Source organism: Phyllopteryx taeniolatus, chromosome 16 (assembly GCF_024500385.1).
Source record: "Phyllopteryx taeniolatus isolate TA_2022b chromosome 16, UOR_Ptae_1.2, whole genome shotgun sequence".
In the NCBI taxonomy this organism is placed as follows: Eukaryota; Metazoa; Chordata; class Actinopteri; order Syngnathiformes; family Syngnathidae; genus Phyllopteryx; species Phyllopteryx taeniolatus.
The window spans coordinates 17,623,493-17,640,808 of record NC_084517.1 but is presented as its reverse complement, the minus strand read 5'-3'; the positions used below and the strand labels follow the sequence as shown (position 1 = coordinate 17,640,808).

Below are 17,316 nucleotides of genomic sequence, written 5' to 3'. Positions count from 1 at the left end.
GCTCCATTGAGGCCACATTTCGTGATTGCTTCTCTGTGACCTAGCAACGGACATCAATCTTTTTCATTTTCAGTGCTCTTCCCGTAACAAATTTTCTTACCTATCCTCCTGCAAACATCCCAAGGTATTGCCTCACGTCAAAGCAATAACCTTGTTGTTTTTCATAGATATGAGGTTTGAGGTGATTTAGGTCAAAGGTCTCAATTTTGTGGAAGCTGCCACCTTATTTGCATGGTAATTTTGTGAAATGTAGAACTGTTTCAAGTTCCAGCACGCCTGCGACCCTAGTGAGGATAAGCAGAATGGGAGATGAATTAATTATTATTATTAATATAAATTACATTAACTTTGTATTAGTTTATAAAATTTGGTTTAATTTTATAATTTGTCTATACAGTTCTGTTGAGTTTTATTTCTTATTTTTAATACAAATCTTGCACCAGATTTTGCAGCTGTACGTCATATCTGACAAGTACTGTAGCAGGGGAAGTCTTTTGTGTACTGTATTTGGTCAAATAAAACTTAGCTTTTTAATTTTTGTTTGATTTGTCATAAAAATATAGATAAAAAGAGGTTGTATGGGGATAATTTTTGCAAATGCTTCTGTGTTACCAGTGTTAAGAAAGGTTTGAGGTTGCCATATCAAATTGCCGTACATGAAAAGAACAAAACTCTGGTCGTCAAGGCCCAGTGGGAGCCATAAATATGCAGTTAAAATGTTAATACATACTAATTAATATCAATAAATATTAAGCAAGACCACTAAAAGTGCATATCTTACATTTGGATACACAGTACTGAGTATTGCTCACACATGTGGTTCTATTTTGAATGAATTACATACTGTATCTCTAAGGTGTTTTGATGACTTGCTGTTGCTTTCAGATAGAAGCAGTGCAGCAGGCCAAGCACAGTTCCTCGGCGCTGGAAGTGACGTCCTGCTTCCGACAAGTCCGAGATATCTGGCTCCAGCTGGCCTGGCCGGACTCTGCGGGCGCTTTCATCTTTGTCACCCGCTTGACAGACGTGAGTGTCACATGACGAATCATGTGCACATTAGCTTTTAATATGCTGACTGTTTCCGGAATCCACAAGACAGGCAAATGAATGTAAACTTTGTGTTTTAAAGGAATTGAGTTGGGATTTGTCCTTTTATTTTCTGTTTTTTTCTTCTTTTTTTGTTGCAATAAATATAAAATTTGACAAAATTGAATCTACACATGGCGAATACAAAAAATGGAATTAATTGTAATCAATATTTATTTTTGTGAAGAATAATATTAAATATAATAAATCTAAGACATTAAATGGCTCAAATTATGGTAATTAATTGTATATATATTTAAAAATACACATAAGAAAGAAAATATGTGAAATGCTAGAAATTTATCATAAATGTTTTAAAATAAAAATAACAAAAACTAACATTTTATCTTTTTATGACTAAAAATGTATGAATTAATGTATTTTGTATATTTTAAGATTAAAATAGAATATGTAAAATAATCACATTAAATAGATAAATAAAATGGGAATTTATTGATATACACACAGTATATGTAAATACTAAAAATAAGATTTGAGAGACACGATAAATGCAATGCATTTGATGATTTTAAGTGGATTAAATGGAAATCTTTTCGTAATTTATACAAACTATCATGTAGCCAAACATTACTATGAACATTTTGGAATTAGCGGACATGCCTAAAAATTTTGTTCATTTGTTAAGTCCTTCACTTAACAGCAAAAAACATGACACTAAATTGTAATGTATGTATTATAATCATGTCCAATATATAATTAAAAAATTCAATTATAATTAAAAAAAAGGAAATAAATAATCGTATTACATGAGGATATTCCTTATTATCCCAACCCCAACTAAAAACGTAAACTAGAATAGAAAAAAGTATAAATTAAATTGATTTTGCATTTAATCTGCTTTTATTTATACTGAGATATGTACAGTACTTCCAATATATTATTTATTATAAAAATAATAACTCAAATAGAGTTCCAATATAGTATAGTCTGCCATTTTACACCTTTATCACCCCCCCCCAATTAAATTTTTCATGTACATTTTTCAGGTTTGTAACCTTATGACTACAGTTCATCCCAGGCTTGTTTGTCTCAGAACTTTTGCAGCGAGGCTGTGTACTACTCGGAGATGCTCACGCGCAAGATTGAGAGGAGCCAGCTGGGCCGGGACCACAATAGCTTCATAGTGCAGGTAACGCCTGTAGCGAGGAGTGTTGACATGCTTGATAAATGGCAGCGAGGGCCCCTTGGGCGGTGCCCCAGCAGGAGGACGAGAGCATGGCGTTGCATTAACACACGCGCACACACACATACACACAAAAAGAAAAGTTGTTGCCTGTTGGTCCTTCACAGCGGCACCCTGCTCTCTTTTTAGACCCGCTTCTTTTCCTTCGACCTTCTTTCCGCCTCCGCCCTATCTCTCTTTTTTCCCCCCTCCTTCTGCGCTCCTCCCCCTCGCTTCCCGCTTAGCTATGCGTGGCCCTCAATGACGTGGAGCACGTACGCGTCTTCCTGGGTCACCTGCCCCGCGACCTGGACTGGCCGGGCGTGGAGCGCGCCATGGAGGAGTCGTGCGGCGCCGAGGGCAAGGAGCAGGTGTTCAAGGCCCTCAACGGGCAGCTTTTCAACATGAACCTGGACCTGCAGAAGGAAGCCAAGCATCTCATCGCGCTGCTCACGGACAAGGTGCAACCACACCGCAATCGCTATAATAAACATACAGCCATCTTTTTTAGGGGGTTTTATGATACAGGGGTGCCTTGAAATACGAGTGACCCAACTTACACGGTTTTAAGACACGAGCCGCCATTCAGCACTTGTTGTTTTGCTTTGACTTGCAAGCAAAAATTTGAATCCACGGGTGCCGGACCGCAAGTTTGCGGGGGTCCTCTGTAATAGGAATTTGGGTGGATTAACTGCAAATGTTTCATTTAATCTATAATATGGAAACATAAATATTTTACTATATTTATTATATTTTTTTTCATTCAGCAGACATGCATGCAAAGTAATGTTTTTAAATCAATAACAACTGCCTGAATAGAACTTTATTTGAATTCTTTCATTGACCTCCAAAAAATGTTGACCATGGTAAATAATGAAAATAATAATTTTTATTTTTCCTAAAGCAAGGTAATATTTTGTGTGTTTAAAAGAAATGAAATGAAAACAAAATTTGTTAGGTAAATTTATCTTTGGAAAAAATAAGGCAGCCATACCATCACTGCCTAAACTCCATTGAAAATGGTGATACTTACTAAGTTAAAGTCCTTAAAATGAAGACCTAATGAACCTAATAATTTGTCAAAAATAAAACATTATTTTGTATTGACACATAATATTGTTGTGCATGTGCAGATGGTGCCTGAGTTGCGGCGTTACATCCAGCACATCAGCTTGTCTCCTGACTCCATCAACAACGACGTCGTAAGCCCTCAAGTCAATTTGCTTCAATTTCTTCCTGCGTGTGCACGCGTGACTCGTGTGCGTTGTCGTGAGCAGGCCGTCGCCCCCCTCATGAAGTACCTGCAGGACACCGTGGTCATCCTCACCGACACGCTGGTGAAGGACAACCTCACCCGGTGAATGCAGCCTCTCGCCTCCCCGCCTCCCTGTAAATGTTTGTGTTATAACAGGGACAATGTGTGATTAGCATAACCATTATGATTTATAATTATACCTTCTGCCTAATTGCTTTTCCCCTGTGTGTTTGCTTGTGTGTGTGTGTGTGTGTGTGTGTGTGCTGCCAGTGATTTGCAAAGGTAGCACAGACTCATAAAACCACATGATGATAATGCAAAATTTTCAATTTTAGATTTAGAGAAGGGGTCGCTTCCAGACACATTTTCATAAATAGGCAGATAAAAATTATTTGGTTGTTTAGTTTTACACTTTGTGGGTGGGCAGGCATTTCAGACACCTAACTATTTGCTCCGTTTTGATGGACGTTACGAATTACGTTGTTTGTTTGACCCATTAGGGTTCTGCAGAGCTTGTGGGAGCTGCTGGTGCGCATGATCCTGGACTCTGTCACAGAGAACCGCGGCGTTCAGGTGGAGTTCTACAACCGCTTCCAGTACACTGTAGAGGTCGGTACTGCACCTTTTTTAACACCTTTTTGTGCGACTGTGACGCTCAATTGTCTGTTTCTTTGGTGCGTTTTTTTAGACCTTATTGCACTTCCTCCAAGAAAACGGTCTGTCCCTAGAAGATATGAAGAGTGGAGACTACAAGGTAAGACACTCTTTTTTTATTGTTCACAAATGTGTCTAAATCAGTTGGAGAGCACTTCTCCTCACAGGTCTGGCATTTTAAGATGCTGATTCGACAGTATGATAATTGCACAGGTGTGCCTGAGGCTGTCCACAACAAAAGATCATGCTATAGTTTTACTGTATTTGTATTTTTATAGGCGGCACGGTGGACGACTGGTTTCGAGCGTCAGTCTCACAGTTCTGAGGACCCGGGTTCAATCCCCGGTCCTGCCTGTGTGGAGTTTGCATGTTCTCCCCGTGCCTGCGTTGGTTTTCTCCGGGCACTCTGGTTTCCTCCCACATCCCAAAAAGATGCAATAATTGGAGTCTCTAAATTGCCCGTAGGTGTGACTGTGAGTGCGACTGGTTGTTTGTTTGTATGTGCCCTGCGATTGGCTGGCAACCAGTTCAGGGTGTACCCCGCCTCCTGGCCGATGACAGCACGCCCGCGACCCTAGTGAGGAGAAGTGGTTCAGAAAATGGATGGATGGATGTATTTTTATATGATAGTAAAATACAAAGGATCCAAATGCGATGTCGCCATGATCGCTTGGCCGTCACAAGCCACAAGACGCCGTGATATCACCAAGGACCAATCAGAGCAAAGATTAGCGAATTTTAATGAGAAAGCCAGCTGGAAAAAAGGGCATCCTGAGCATTTCCAAACCAAATTATCTTGCACACACAATAAAGGACATCAAAGAGGACATGGGACCAACATTTTTTTTTTTTTTTTTTTAAACAAAGTAATTTCTTGTAATGTTCAACTTTTTTACATTTTATTAAATTTGAAAAATAAAAAGATTTTAAACAAATAAAAGTACAGTAAAATAGCAAAAGAAAAATTACTATGATTTCTTGCAACATTAAATGTTTTATGTTTAAAATTAAAAAAAAATGTTCAGTATCGTGTAACATTCAAAAAACGTTTTTAAAAAGTATTTTTAAATGAAAATATAGTCACATCTTGCAACATCCATCTTTTATATAAAGATATCTTGAACCATTTTAACTTTTTACATTTAAAAATATAATTAATAATTAATTCAACATAGTATGATATCATTTTTATGTTAACTTCTGATGCGGCCATATTTACCTCTTATTTATCGCCACCTTTTATTTATTTTATTAAAATCTGTGGGCTGCAAAGCATACTTTTAACCTAGAGTATTAAGCCAGCATGAGAACAATGTAAGAAGTTGTTACGACGTAATACATAAATTTATTAGCTATGACTCGATGAGCTTTAAAAGTCAAGATATGAACTTGATTGATATGAGTTATGCAAACCAGAGATGATCTATCAGGGCAGGCGCCACTGCACAAGCCTCACTGTTAGTTTTGGAGGTGAGTGTAAATAAACAACAACAACAAAATCTAAATAAAAACATTTTGCATCTTTTTATTCCCTTGCAAACATGTCCCCCGAAGGCCCTGGAGGAGGAGCTGAAGCTGAACAAATGTTCCTCCTTCGAATTGATCGAACAGTACTACCTGGAAAAGATCTCCCTGCAGGTACGTTCTTCCTCACTGGGCATCGATCTGTACGCCAGACCCTCGTTCTCGTTGCACGCCACCGTGCCTTTCAACAAAAGCTGCGTCACACATTTGCCAGACACTTCATTATGTACACATCCATCCAATTTCTAAAAGCACTTTTCCTCAATCATATTGCGAGTGAGCTGACCTCTATCCCAGCTGACTTTTGGGCGAGATGCGGGTTACATTCTGGACTGGTCACCAGCCAATCACAGGGCACATATAGAGAAACAACCTTTCACACCTATACCACATACCTGTACTGGGGCCGCGAGATATCCTGATGCGACTGTGTATGTGTGCACTTTGCAGAAAACCCTCAAACACACACGCTTCGGTCGGATCAGTGTCAAGTGCTACTACGACGCTCCAGAGCAGAGGCTGACCGTAGAGATTCTGCACGCCGCCGACATCATGGCACTGGACGCGAATGGTAAAAGCGGATTGTTGATTTTTGCAGGGTACACACGAAGCGACAATCCGGATCGACAATTGTAAATGTTGAACAATATTTACGATCGCAAATATTTACAGTCCCTATAAAGAGAAAATAAATATGTCACACCACAGAGAAGTGTTGTTCACAACCTTGCCAAATTTTAATGAAAACAATTTGCATATAAAGCCTCCGGTGGTTGGAATAGACTGCACCAGGTCACGGGGCAATTTCACACCGCTACAACGAGGCACTCTTAAGCGGCCACATCAGACACAGGCTGTTAAGTCTGACTTTTCTCGGAGGATTTCCCCCCCTTCCTGGCGCTTCCTCCTTTCTCACCGTAACGTGCGCACTCATGAACAACAACGAGGCGCTCGAAATCGGCCACACCAGCCCGGAGCCTTGGTCCACATGGTGACTGTCATGTTGAACTTGAATGAAGATTTCACCCTTCTCTTTTGAAGCTGAAATTATATCGCGCTGTAGTAGTCAGCAGTACTAGTTGGAGTAGCAGGCTTGGCATTATGTTCTCCTAAATGACTCAAAGACAACCTAACTAAACATTTTGTACATACCTGTGAGAAAATGCCTGCCACAAATCCAATGTTTCCCAGTGTGTCCCTTTAGAAGTGGCTACTACACCACAAGGCAGTCTTGAGATCTGCTCGATACCACATTTTACGATATCCACTCGATTTATCATCCTGGCACCGATTGTTAAGCGCAGTTAAGCAAAACACATGCTGTATTGCATTTTTTTTCCTCATCAGGTTTTTAAAAATCAGATTGGTTCCAAAAATGTTATGTGTGTGTTTACCCTCAAGGCTTTCTGTGGTTTCAATTGTCATTTTTACCGATCCCGTCGTCAGGCCTGAGCGACCCGTTCGTCATCGTGGAGCTGTGTCCGCACCACCTCTTCCCGCTGGCCAAGAGCCAGCGCACGCAGGTGAAGCTGAAGACGCTGCACCCCGTGTTCGACGAGCTCTTCTACTTGTGAGTTCTTGTTCCCGCTCGTGTCATTTAAAGGTCACGCCAGGGTGGCTTATGCACTTTAGAACTGTTATTGCGTCACCACTTAATTAATTTCTTCTTTGCAAAGGTCACTTCCTTCCTACCCTTTCTCTCCACCTTTTATTAGCAACGTTACATCAGTCAGAGGATTGTATAGGATTTAGCACTAAAAAAGTAAGGAAGGAAGAGTAATCGAGGGGAGGGGGAGAAAGGTAAAGAGGGTAAATTAAAGGTAATTTGAAATCACTGGTCACTTTATTAGGGATCCCTATTGCTGCTTTACAAAAATCAGTGACAGTAGTTCGCTTTTGCTAGGTTTTAAAATGTGTATTATTGTGGTTGTAGAGGTGTATCACTACTATCTGTTATATATAAAACATCAGACCTGATTGGATGGATGGAAGGGTAGAACGATTGATATTTCTACAACTGAAAAATCTACTCTTACATAATAAATAACCAATAGAACTGTTAAGTTTTCACAACTGGATCACTACTCTGGTTTACATGTAAAATAGGTATTAAAACTCAAATAGTCATTAGAACTGGTACATTTGACAGAGACGGATACATCCTGAGCAAGCGTAGTTACATTTAGTTAGCATACTATCATAATTTCCTAAATCATTTGTAGATTCTCAGTCATCCAGGTCAGGGTAATCCGCAAAGGTCGAATCGAGGCAACTGAACGCTTTTCGTTTGTTGAATTTGTTGTTTTTTTCTTGTTTTCCAAAAACATTCAAAAATGACATGGGCAATTATGCCTTTTAGGCATAATTTTATATGGTAAAAATAGCTGATAAATGGATAGATACATGAGTAATCGCAATCCATGTGGTGCAGCCACGTGAGTCCCGAGCAGTACAGGCACAGATTCGCCTGCTTGACCTTCACCGTGATGGACTACGACTGGCTGTCCACCAACGACTTCGCCGGCGAGGCCGTGGCCCCGCTCAGCGACTTCTGCTGGCCGGGGAGGCCCAACGCCACAGCGGCTGGGAAGAGCGTGCAGCCCTTCATCCTCCATCTGTCTCGCAGCAAACCCAGCGGTACGCAAACACTTGGTGTGCTTTTAATAATACTAACTTTCACTATCACCCAACGTTTAAACGGGTACAGGCAACGGTTTAAGTTCGAACCCAGAGGTTTTGAGGGAGTTTTGAAGCGATTTATTTATTAAGAAGAGCCACACTTGAGCCATATGTCAGTCAGCGTTGCTCACGGCACGTTTCTTAGTAGTATATCTGTAAATAATGAATCAATTTGCCATCAAAAGCCTTTTCTTAGTCTGAGTCTATTCTGCTTGACGTTTGTTTTCAGAAAAAGCTTTTTTTTGCCTCCACTTTTTGGTCAGAAACCAGTGTTTAGGGTGAAACCAACCCATGTTATACTGCTGATTGCTAAAGAATGGAAAAAGCTAGAAACAAAAACAATTTCTGGTGTAAGGAGAGAGTCTCGTCTTTCTTTTGGTAGGTTCATTTCTTACTTTATATTGTCACAAGTATTCTGTGGGTCTTAAAAGATGTCGAAATGCTCTGAAACGGCTGGCAAAATGGGTAGCCCCGCTTTGAAATCAGCTGGCAGTGAATGAGTTAAATACACACAGGCAACATTGTAAGTAACATTTAAGCAAAGTTAATTAGTTCTGCTGTCGGAATTAGTATTTTCGTCTTTGGTTTATCAGTTGTGTCTTCAGAGACTCCTTTCCTTGAAATGCCATTCTGAACTGTTCATGTCTTCTTGTTCCAATGTTCTACTGTATAGACTTCCTGTATTTTAATTTTTTTATTTTTTGCTCTTCCTGTCCCGCAGAGAAGCCGATCATGCGGATGCTGGACGCTCGGCCGGGTGACAGGGAGGCTCAGGAGTTTGTCCGCAGGCTGAAAGAGATTGAGAAGTCCATGGAGGAGGAGTAAAAAAACCAACAAAAAAAACGCCCTGGGCCAACGCTTATCGATGTTCTCTGACCACACGTCGCCACCTGTGCTCTTGTAACGGTACTATGTTTACAATTTTTGGGTCATAGTTGTTGTTGTTCTTGTTGTTGTTGTTCTTGTTGTTTTTTTTTACAATATTCCGAGTCATTGTTTAGTATATATACCAAAAGGAGGATTCATGAGGGGGATCCTACACATGACTATTTTTTTGTTACGTTATCTTTGTCGTATATTTGATATGATAGAATTCCAAACTATTTTGTGGAAGTAGCACTCAGTCAAAGTCTGAATCTTTACCTCACGTGTGTCTATGGGGGTTTGCGATCGTGTTCGATGGTTAAGTGGGAGGAAGTGTCTCACGCCACAGCTCAGGGTACAAACGTTTTTGGGGAGAATCATTGAAAATCTTTCAGCTTTGAGTGGTATTTGTAATAGTATTAATTTAAATGGATTGTATCAATAAGTATACTAAATTTAAATGTCAACAGCAAATTAGTGACGAGCCTGTTATGAGACTTTAGTAGGATTTTGTCCAAAAAGTCATTCACTTTGAAAAATGTTTCTTTTTTTTTTTTTTTTTTTAATTGACGAATGTTCCAGATTGTGGAATATTAACGAATAAATAACTTGTTAATATTTCATAATCCAAACCACTTTGAATTTTTTTGTAGCAAAATGTTTTTAAGGGTAGTGCGTCGATTATCATTGTGGAACGGGTCTGTATGTATTTTAGTGCAATTTCTTACTAAACACTTATGTTTGTATGATATCTTAATTTTGATATACAGTATTTATTCATTTATTTATTATTATTTTTTTAATTGAGTGGATGCCAACAGCCTTTTAGAATTTAGTAGGATTTTGTGCAAACAATAATACACTAAAATGAGTTCAAACGCTTCATTTTGTTTATTGATGAAAATTCCAACTTAATCAGTATGAATTAATACATTATTATTGGTAATTTATTAGTATTACACAATTCAAACCACTTTGAAAATTTTGGGTTGCAAAATGTTGTGTTTTGAAGGTAGCGTGTCAGCCATCTTTGTGGAACCGGCGCGTTTGCCATTTTGTGCAATTTCCTTGTGAAATATGACATGTTGCGCATTTTTCCATTTAGTGTTTTTTCTAAGTTACTTTTAATCATTTGAAGACTATTATACTGTTTATATCTACGAATTACTATTTTACTCTTTAAAAAATACGTCCAAAAATCATAGCGGACGTCGACGCCAATTAGCGACTCACACGCTGGAGCCGGTTATCGTGAGGAGTTTTTTAATTAAATTTTTTGGGGGGGAGAAGTAATACATTGGATGTTCTGAATTTATTACTACAAAATAAGATGATAAAAGAAAATGTCTGTAGCAAAATGAGTGTTTTATAGTAATTAAGTCTCTCTTTACTGCCATCTTCGTGGAATTGACCTGCCACATTTGTGGGTGCTTTGAAAATGGTCCAGTTTTGACATACAGTATTAAGGTGTTAATAGCTTTGTGCAATTTCCTACTAACTTGTTAAAAAGATCCAGTCAAGCTCTCAAACTACGTTTAGTTTTTACCAATATAAACACTTTAGTTTATTTTTAAGTTTTACTTGAACACATTTTATTGGACGTATAACTTCAGACGTTAATGTTTGTCTTCATCTTGCGATTTTTCAAACATGCAAATTTGGACGGGGTCATTTCATCATGTCAAACAGACGCCAAACAATAGTTGAGTCATAATGTATTTTTAATCTGCGTTGTGTTAAAATAATGACTCATTGCTTCGTGTACAACTACCTGAAAGGAATAAAATTTCACCCTGAATGACAGCGCGGGTGCGCAAGAGTCATTTAGAGAGAAACCGCAAGCTCTAGTAAGTGCAGCTAATAAGTTCATGAAGCAATCAGATAAAAGGACGCTGAATGATGGATGTGAAGTCGCGAGCCGTGCATTAGCGATGCAGACAGCACTTAGCTTGACTCTTCTGTTGTTAGTGCTGACGTCTGTAAATAAAAATGCACAGTACAATTATTACAAAGAGCATGTTCTCGTGAGCATTTAGTAGGAATTCGTCCAAAACGTACTCTGAAATTAGTGGAAAATTAACTTCTTTTTTTTTTTTCAAGAAAAGGATTGATAATCAAAACTGGTCAAAATATAGCTTGCATTACATTTTTTTCATATATATATTAAAGTGACCAAATTTGGACATAGGAGTTTTCCCCCCAACAGCGATGGTATATAAAATAAATTAATTCATATATATATATATATATATATATATATATACACACACACAATTACAATACATTACAATATACAATTCACAATAACATTCATATATATATTTAAAAAATACTACTAATTAAAATAAAATGGATTATCGCATTGATATCCAAGACAGTGAGATGGTGCTTAACTTTTTGTACAATTTCCTACTAAAATCATTGCGGGAGTATTTTTATCAGTGCATGTGCAAACTTCCCGGGCACCTTCATTAAAACTTTAGGAAACAAATCATCACATCAATCTGAGAGTTGTTTTATTGTGAAGGCACTGTCACGCTCTAAAACACCTTTTACCATTTTATTCACATAAAAATGGGATTAAAGTTAACTGAACTTTAATCCCATTTTTATGTAAATAAAAACAATATAAACAAGCTAAAAAACATGGAAGCATTTCTAAAAAGCATTTAGAAGGGCACCTCTCTGATGATGAGGAAGAGGAGGAGGAGAACCTGGGAGGGGAAAAAGTGTAGCAGGTAAACAAAACAAAAAATGCACCGACAGCATTTTTAATGGTGTTGTAGACGCTTACAGTAGCTCCTCGTAAGTGTTGTGTATTTTTATTTGTTTGTTAATTCTGTGGAGTCGCTATGGGTGAGAAGGAGCAAGGAACCGTTCAATTCATCCTTGGTTGAACACAACACAAACCGAGGATACGTTTCTTTGAAGCTTTTGGTCTACGAAACAACATCAAGTCGCATTCGGGTGGGTTCGAAGGTGTCTTGTGGGGTAAAGCACCTTGTTATCGTTGCAGTGACTTCTTTGTCCTTGAATGTGTAAAAGCCTGCGTTGATGTTTATTAGATGATCGATACATTTGAAATTTGTCAATGGACTTGAAATAAATGGTGTTTACATTTCAACTATTGTTGTCTGTTCAATGAGAATCAAGCCGCCAAATTACACTCTGTGTCATTTAGTGTGTGAAGCAGTGTGTGTGTGTTAGGGCCCATGCAGTTGGTAAGCGACAGCTACTCAGTATTACTAATTTAGGAACATAATTTAGCAATTTTTCTGACCCCTCCCAACTTAATTTTAAAATGCTTGCAATTTCTCGACGTTATTAAAAGTGAAGGCAATTTAAAATTTTGGTCCAAAAGAACATGAAGTAGACGCATGATTTGCTTACGCGGACCACATGAAATTATATGATGGGCCAGATCTGGTCCCCAGGCCTTGAGTTTGAAACCTGTGAAATAGAGAATTCTCACCATCTCAACAAGCAATATGGCGGACAAACAAATACTGATCTTGTGATCTAAAACTATTCAGCAAGAGACAAAATGCAGCGCAGCAAATGGCAACGACAACGGACCGACCCGGCGTCTTCCTGGTGCCGAGCTGAAATCTGGGAGCTGATTACACTAGCTTTTTAATTTTGACATTTAACATGAAACAGAATCAGTTGCGGAGTATTCCCCAATGAATGAACGGTTCTCAAGTAAACCAAATCGTGTGCGCAATAAAAAGAAAAATATTTTAATATTATGATAGCACAGTGTCCAAAGTCAACTGTAATAAACTCCAGTTCACCCTCGACTGTAAAGAGTATAACCGGTATAGAAATATTACATCTTAAATATTTTCATTCATGAAAGTGGAACATCAATACAGTATTTTTTTAAATTTTTCATTTAAGAAACAATGCGGACAAGTGCAACAGTTAACAGAAATTCCAATGTTCACTCTCAACACTATAATAGTCGTTTCTTCCCCCTGTTGGGGAATTCTGGTTTTAACCACCAGATGTCCTCGTAAACTCACTTTAATCCCAACACAACAATGCAACGTTAATCTTCCCCCCCCCCCCCCCCCCCCCAAAAAAAACAAAATGCTGTTTATATTTCAATTTAACAGTAAATTACCTGCCCTTTTTACTATGTTTTATTAACTTTTATTTTTTTACTCAAATAATAACCTTAGAGAAATATATTATTAGTGCATGTCCTCATAAAATATGCCCACAGTGTTATTATTATTGGTACTATTATTATTATTAACATTACAGTAAAATGTAGAATATTATACAGTATGTGTTGACTAATAAAGTTGGAACCTTTTGGACAATATACATCGTTTTCTTTTTCATGAAGAAAACAATAACAATGCTTATTATTTATTAGGATTATTTAAAAAAAAAAAAAAAAGCAAATGAAAAGTTATGCAAGGAATGAGCACATCAACATCAAAAGATAATCACCAGTTAATTAGATTACATATACTTGCATTATACGTAGTATGTATTAAACTTCAGGGAGTAGAAGTTTATTACGGTCCTGGCTTTATAATTTTACAAATGTATTTTTATATGATGAATGTTCAATTAGTTTAATCTTTTTTTTTAATGCTTAATTGGGGCACATCTATTATAATCGATTATTAGACAAACATAAATAATGTGCGAATCAATCAAAAATGAGCGCTATTATCTTCGAAGCTACATATTTGTTCATGCTTTTCTCATATTAAACATCATCAGACCGTGCAGGTGTACCTAATATTGTGGCCCCCAGCGGCATAAACACCTGTTACGAGGGGGCCGGGGGCCCGAGGGGAGCACCCGACCGACACAGCAGCTCCTTTGTGTCTTCGCCCGTGTCTGAGTGAGCAGATCAAATTGGACAGCGTGCATCAGAGGAATGCGAAGTGGGATGGCGCTCACTCGGCCCCACGCCAACTTCGTAATCGGTCCACCGTCCCTCAAGCGTCCCTCGGATGCACGGCTGTCAGTGCAGTGAGGGGTACACGACTGTGTACACTGTGCGGCCTAGCGAGAGGGCTCGGAGGCTTGTTTCAGCACTGGACTGAATGTCCTGACGGCGAAAACAGCTGTGTGTTTGTTTTACTTGATTAGATAGAATGACTATCATCTTCTTAGACAAACATCGGTTGTGTTTAAATTACACACGATGACTCATTGGCTACTGTTGACCTTTTGTAGCCTACTGTGCATTCACAGTGGTGGGAAGTGACGATGTTAAAAATACTTTTAGGGGTTTTAGCAACTTTTTAACATCACGTTTTGCTAAAACTGTCACTATGACCTGACAGTAGAACATGAGTCAAATATATATATATATTGTATTTTTTTTTTCAATTGACTGTATATTTCAAAAAAGAAAACCAATTCAAACCAATAAGATTTAGTGTAGCGGAAATTCAAACTATGCTTTGGTTTGGCGTTTGTGCGAGACGAACGCACTTTTCAGTCGATCTTGGAACATTCGAAAACTAATTGTCTGAAGTGAGCGCAGCGTACAGTGCGAGAAGCTGCAGGTTTCCTCAAGCAAGAAGTAGTTGAGGTGAAATAAGGGCGGGTGGGAGGGGATTCAAACCTGAAAATGGCTTTTGATGAAAGATCAAAAAGGCAGGAATGTGTGCTGTCATCACCCCACATCGGGATAAGGTCACCGATGCGGAGCACTGAGGGGGGAAAACAGCCTCTTGGTTGGTTTATGTTTAATAGAGAGCTCTAGGGTTGTACTGTGGTAACAAAAGCATTGGGACGATCACAATGAATGAATCAATTTCGGGAATGTACTTGGGTTAGATTAGGGTAAACCTAACCTTCTGTCCATCTTCTGTGGTACCAGTCAATCGCATGGCAGGTGCAGACTGTATAGAACTTTATTAAATGTCTTTTATGAAATCATTGGTTAATTCATTTTAATCCAATTATAAATAATAATATTAAAAATCCATTTCGTTAGCCTAATGGTGTGATTGCCTGAGTCATTTTTGAAAGTTTTTGGCAAACAAGAAAGGAAAAACACAACAAATTCAACTAAGACGAGTCCAGTTGACCTGAATGGGAAAAAAAAAAAAAACGTTTTTCGCAGGCTTATTGTTTTTTTGTTTTTTGTTAATATTGCTACAGTAAGTTCCAAATGACTTGGGCAATGCTATTGAGTTAACGCGCTCAACTTTTATTATATATTATTCTATATCCACGTTTAATCTATTTTATTTTTTCAGCTCACCTGGTAATGACCTTACCCATATTTCCATTTTGAAAATGAAATGTGGCTCTTCATATTTATCATTTTGCATATTTCCTTCCGTCATAGCAGCCTACATAGTAGTTTACCTTATTTCGCCGTTGCCCTTTTTCTAAGGTAATGAGTGGCCCGGCCAAAAATCCTTCAAAGTCGCGGCGGTGCCAAAACAAAAGGGCCACCGTCAATGCCTTCTGTTCTCTTTGTTGCTAATTGATATATCCCTCCGGATGATTGCGGCCGAAGCGATCCACAAAAGTCGTTTTCTCTTCTCAGATGTCTGAGGGTCAAGTGGTCGTTTGTTGGAGGCGCTACCGAATGGTCCCGGCCGGCGCCTTCTTTGTAGTGTAACAAAGACATCTGTAGCCATGGACGCTGAGGGGTGGATGGCGGGGAGGGCGATGTGGTGTCAGGGTTCGTTTTAAGGTCAGATCACGTTTCACATGAGAACAAAAATGACCACCATATTTTGGATCTACGGTCTTGGAAATGGATTCAAGTTGTTCTGTATAGCTCACTAGTCCTGACCTATTCTTCACGTCCCTTTCGCACAACCACACACAAAAATAAAAAAATCTCATTTAATCATTCAAATCAATTCAACTAGAACACCCGTAACCCTCGTGACGATAAAGCGGTGCAGAGAATCTTGAATCCTGTCCTGTTCTATGCTACTTGTCGCTTCGCTAACATAAAACAAAGATAATTACATGTTGTGTATTTTAAACAATCACATGCGCATTAATGTCCGCCAGCTAATGGGAAACACCATAGACGGGCTAATGCATTGCACCAGGTGGTGGTGTTTGTTCTTTAAGGAACAAATGTTTGAACAAAAATGGTGAAGCAACACAGGTGACAGGTAATATAACAATACTCACAGGTATATAGTCTTCATTCTCTGCAAAGGGTGACTTATATTGCTAAATCGAATCAATACATTCCATAATTCACGAATCCTGTCTGAAGAAAGCAAGCGTAAACTGTGTAGGAAGGCACTCCAACCACCCAGGTATTTGTATACAAGCACTTAAAAAGTCAACTTCACACAAAATACCCGCTTTAATTGGCCTTTGAGCCAATTCTGTTATGTGCTGGACTGTACCGTATGTGTCTGACTTTCTGAGCCAAACATGGGACTTGAAACCCATCCAGACAATTCACATGGTGGGTCTCATGAGTCCCCCCCCCCGCCCCCAACTTTGATTCCGTGCATTAACTACTAGACAGTTAAGTGGTGCACTGTACAGAACATAATGTGCTTTTCTTTTCGTGCGCGCTTAATGAATGTGAGAGAACATGTTCACAGAAAGTCCCAGCCAGTGTGTGCTGGGTCGGTGGGTGGTGCACACATTTTTTTTTTGGGGGGGGGGGGGGGGGGGGCTTTAAGAGGGCTTCCTTTTGACTTTGGAGACTGGGGAATGAGTTCTAGGAATCCTCCGCGGTGGGAATAAAAACTATAAAGGGAGCCTCTGTGGCAAAGACCGCCTGTGGGTACGGTTAAGCGGCTGCGTGGACGAGAGTGGAGAGAAACTAAAGTATGAGAATAAAGTTGTAGTTGGTCATTAAAAAGTCATAAAAAACAGACTATACTAGACTTGAATAATAATAATAATAATGGTTATTTGACTTTATTTTAGTTGGTTGTTCAAAATAAAAATGGTTTTGATGTATTATTTGTATTTTATTATTTCACTTTAATATGTATTCAATTGTTTTAATTCAATATTTTAACTAATACAAAAGTAATAAGAAGAAGAAGAATAAAAGCACTATGTGTGAAACCAATCTCGGATGAGATGAGGAAAAAGGAAT

General features: G+C 38.7%; 1 protein-coding gene and 1 long non-coding RNA gene across 4 annotated transcripts in view; one reads left to right on the top strand and one right to left on the bottom strand.

Annotated features, from left to right (window-relative positions):
* The window catches only part of baiap3 (BAI1 associated protein 3), a 35,869-nt gene extending 23,500 nt beyond the window's left edge, over positions 1-12,369 (top strand). For 2 of the 3 annotated variants that reach the window (XM_061750361.1, XM_061750362.1), the window contains 12 exons: positions 886-1,026; positions 2,141-2,236; positions 2,515-2,730; positions 3,403-3,471; positions 3,547-3,626; positions 4,025-4,133; positions 4,213-4,278; positions 5,733-5,816; positions 6,153-6,273; positions 7,149-7,272; positions 8,134-8,339; positions 9,103-12,369. In XM_061750361.1, coding sequence (XP_061606345.1) covers positions 886-1,026; positions 2,141-2,236; positions 2,515-2,730; positions 3,403-3,471; positions 3,547-3,626; positions 4,025-4,133; positions 4,213-4,278; positions 5,733-5,816; positions 6,153-6,273; positions 7,149-7,272; positions 8,134-8,339; positions 9,103-9,206 — 1,416 coding nt within the window. In that variant the 3' untranslated portion in view covers positions 9,207-12,369. The other variant, XM_061750363.1, reaches the window with a different exon arrangement.
* On the bottom strand, positions 11,093-15,803 carry LOC133466558 (uncharacterized). Its single transcript, XR_009784961.1, has 3 exons — positions 15,594-15,803; positions 11,927-11,959; positions 11,093-11,222 (listed from the first exon to the last, which is right to left on the bottom strand). It is a non-coding gene; the product is annotated as an uncharacterized LOC133466558 (long non-coding RNA).
* Positions 15,804-17,316: the final 1,513 nt, after the last annotated feature.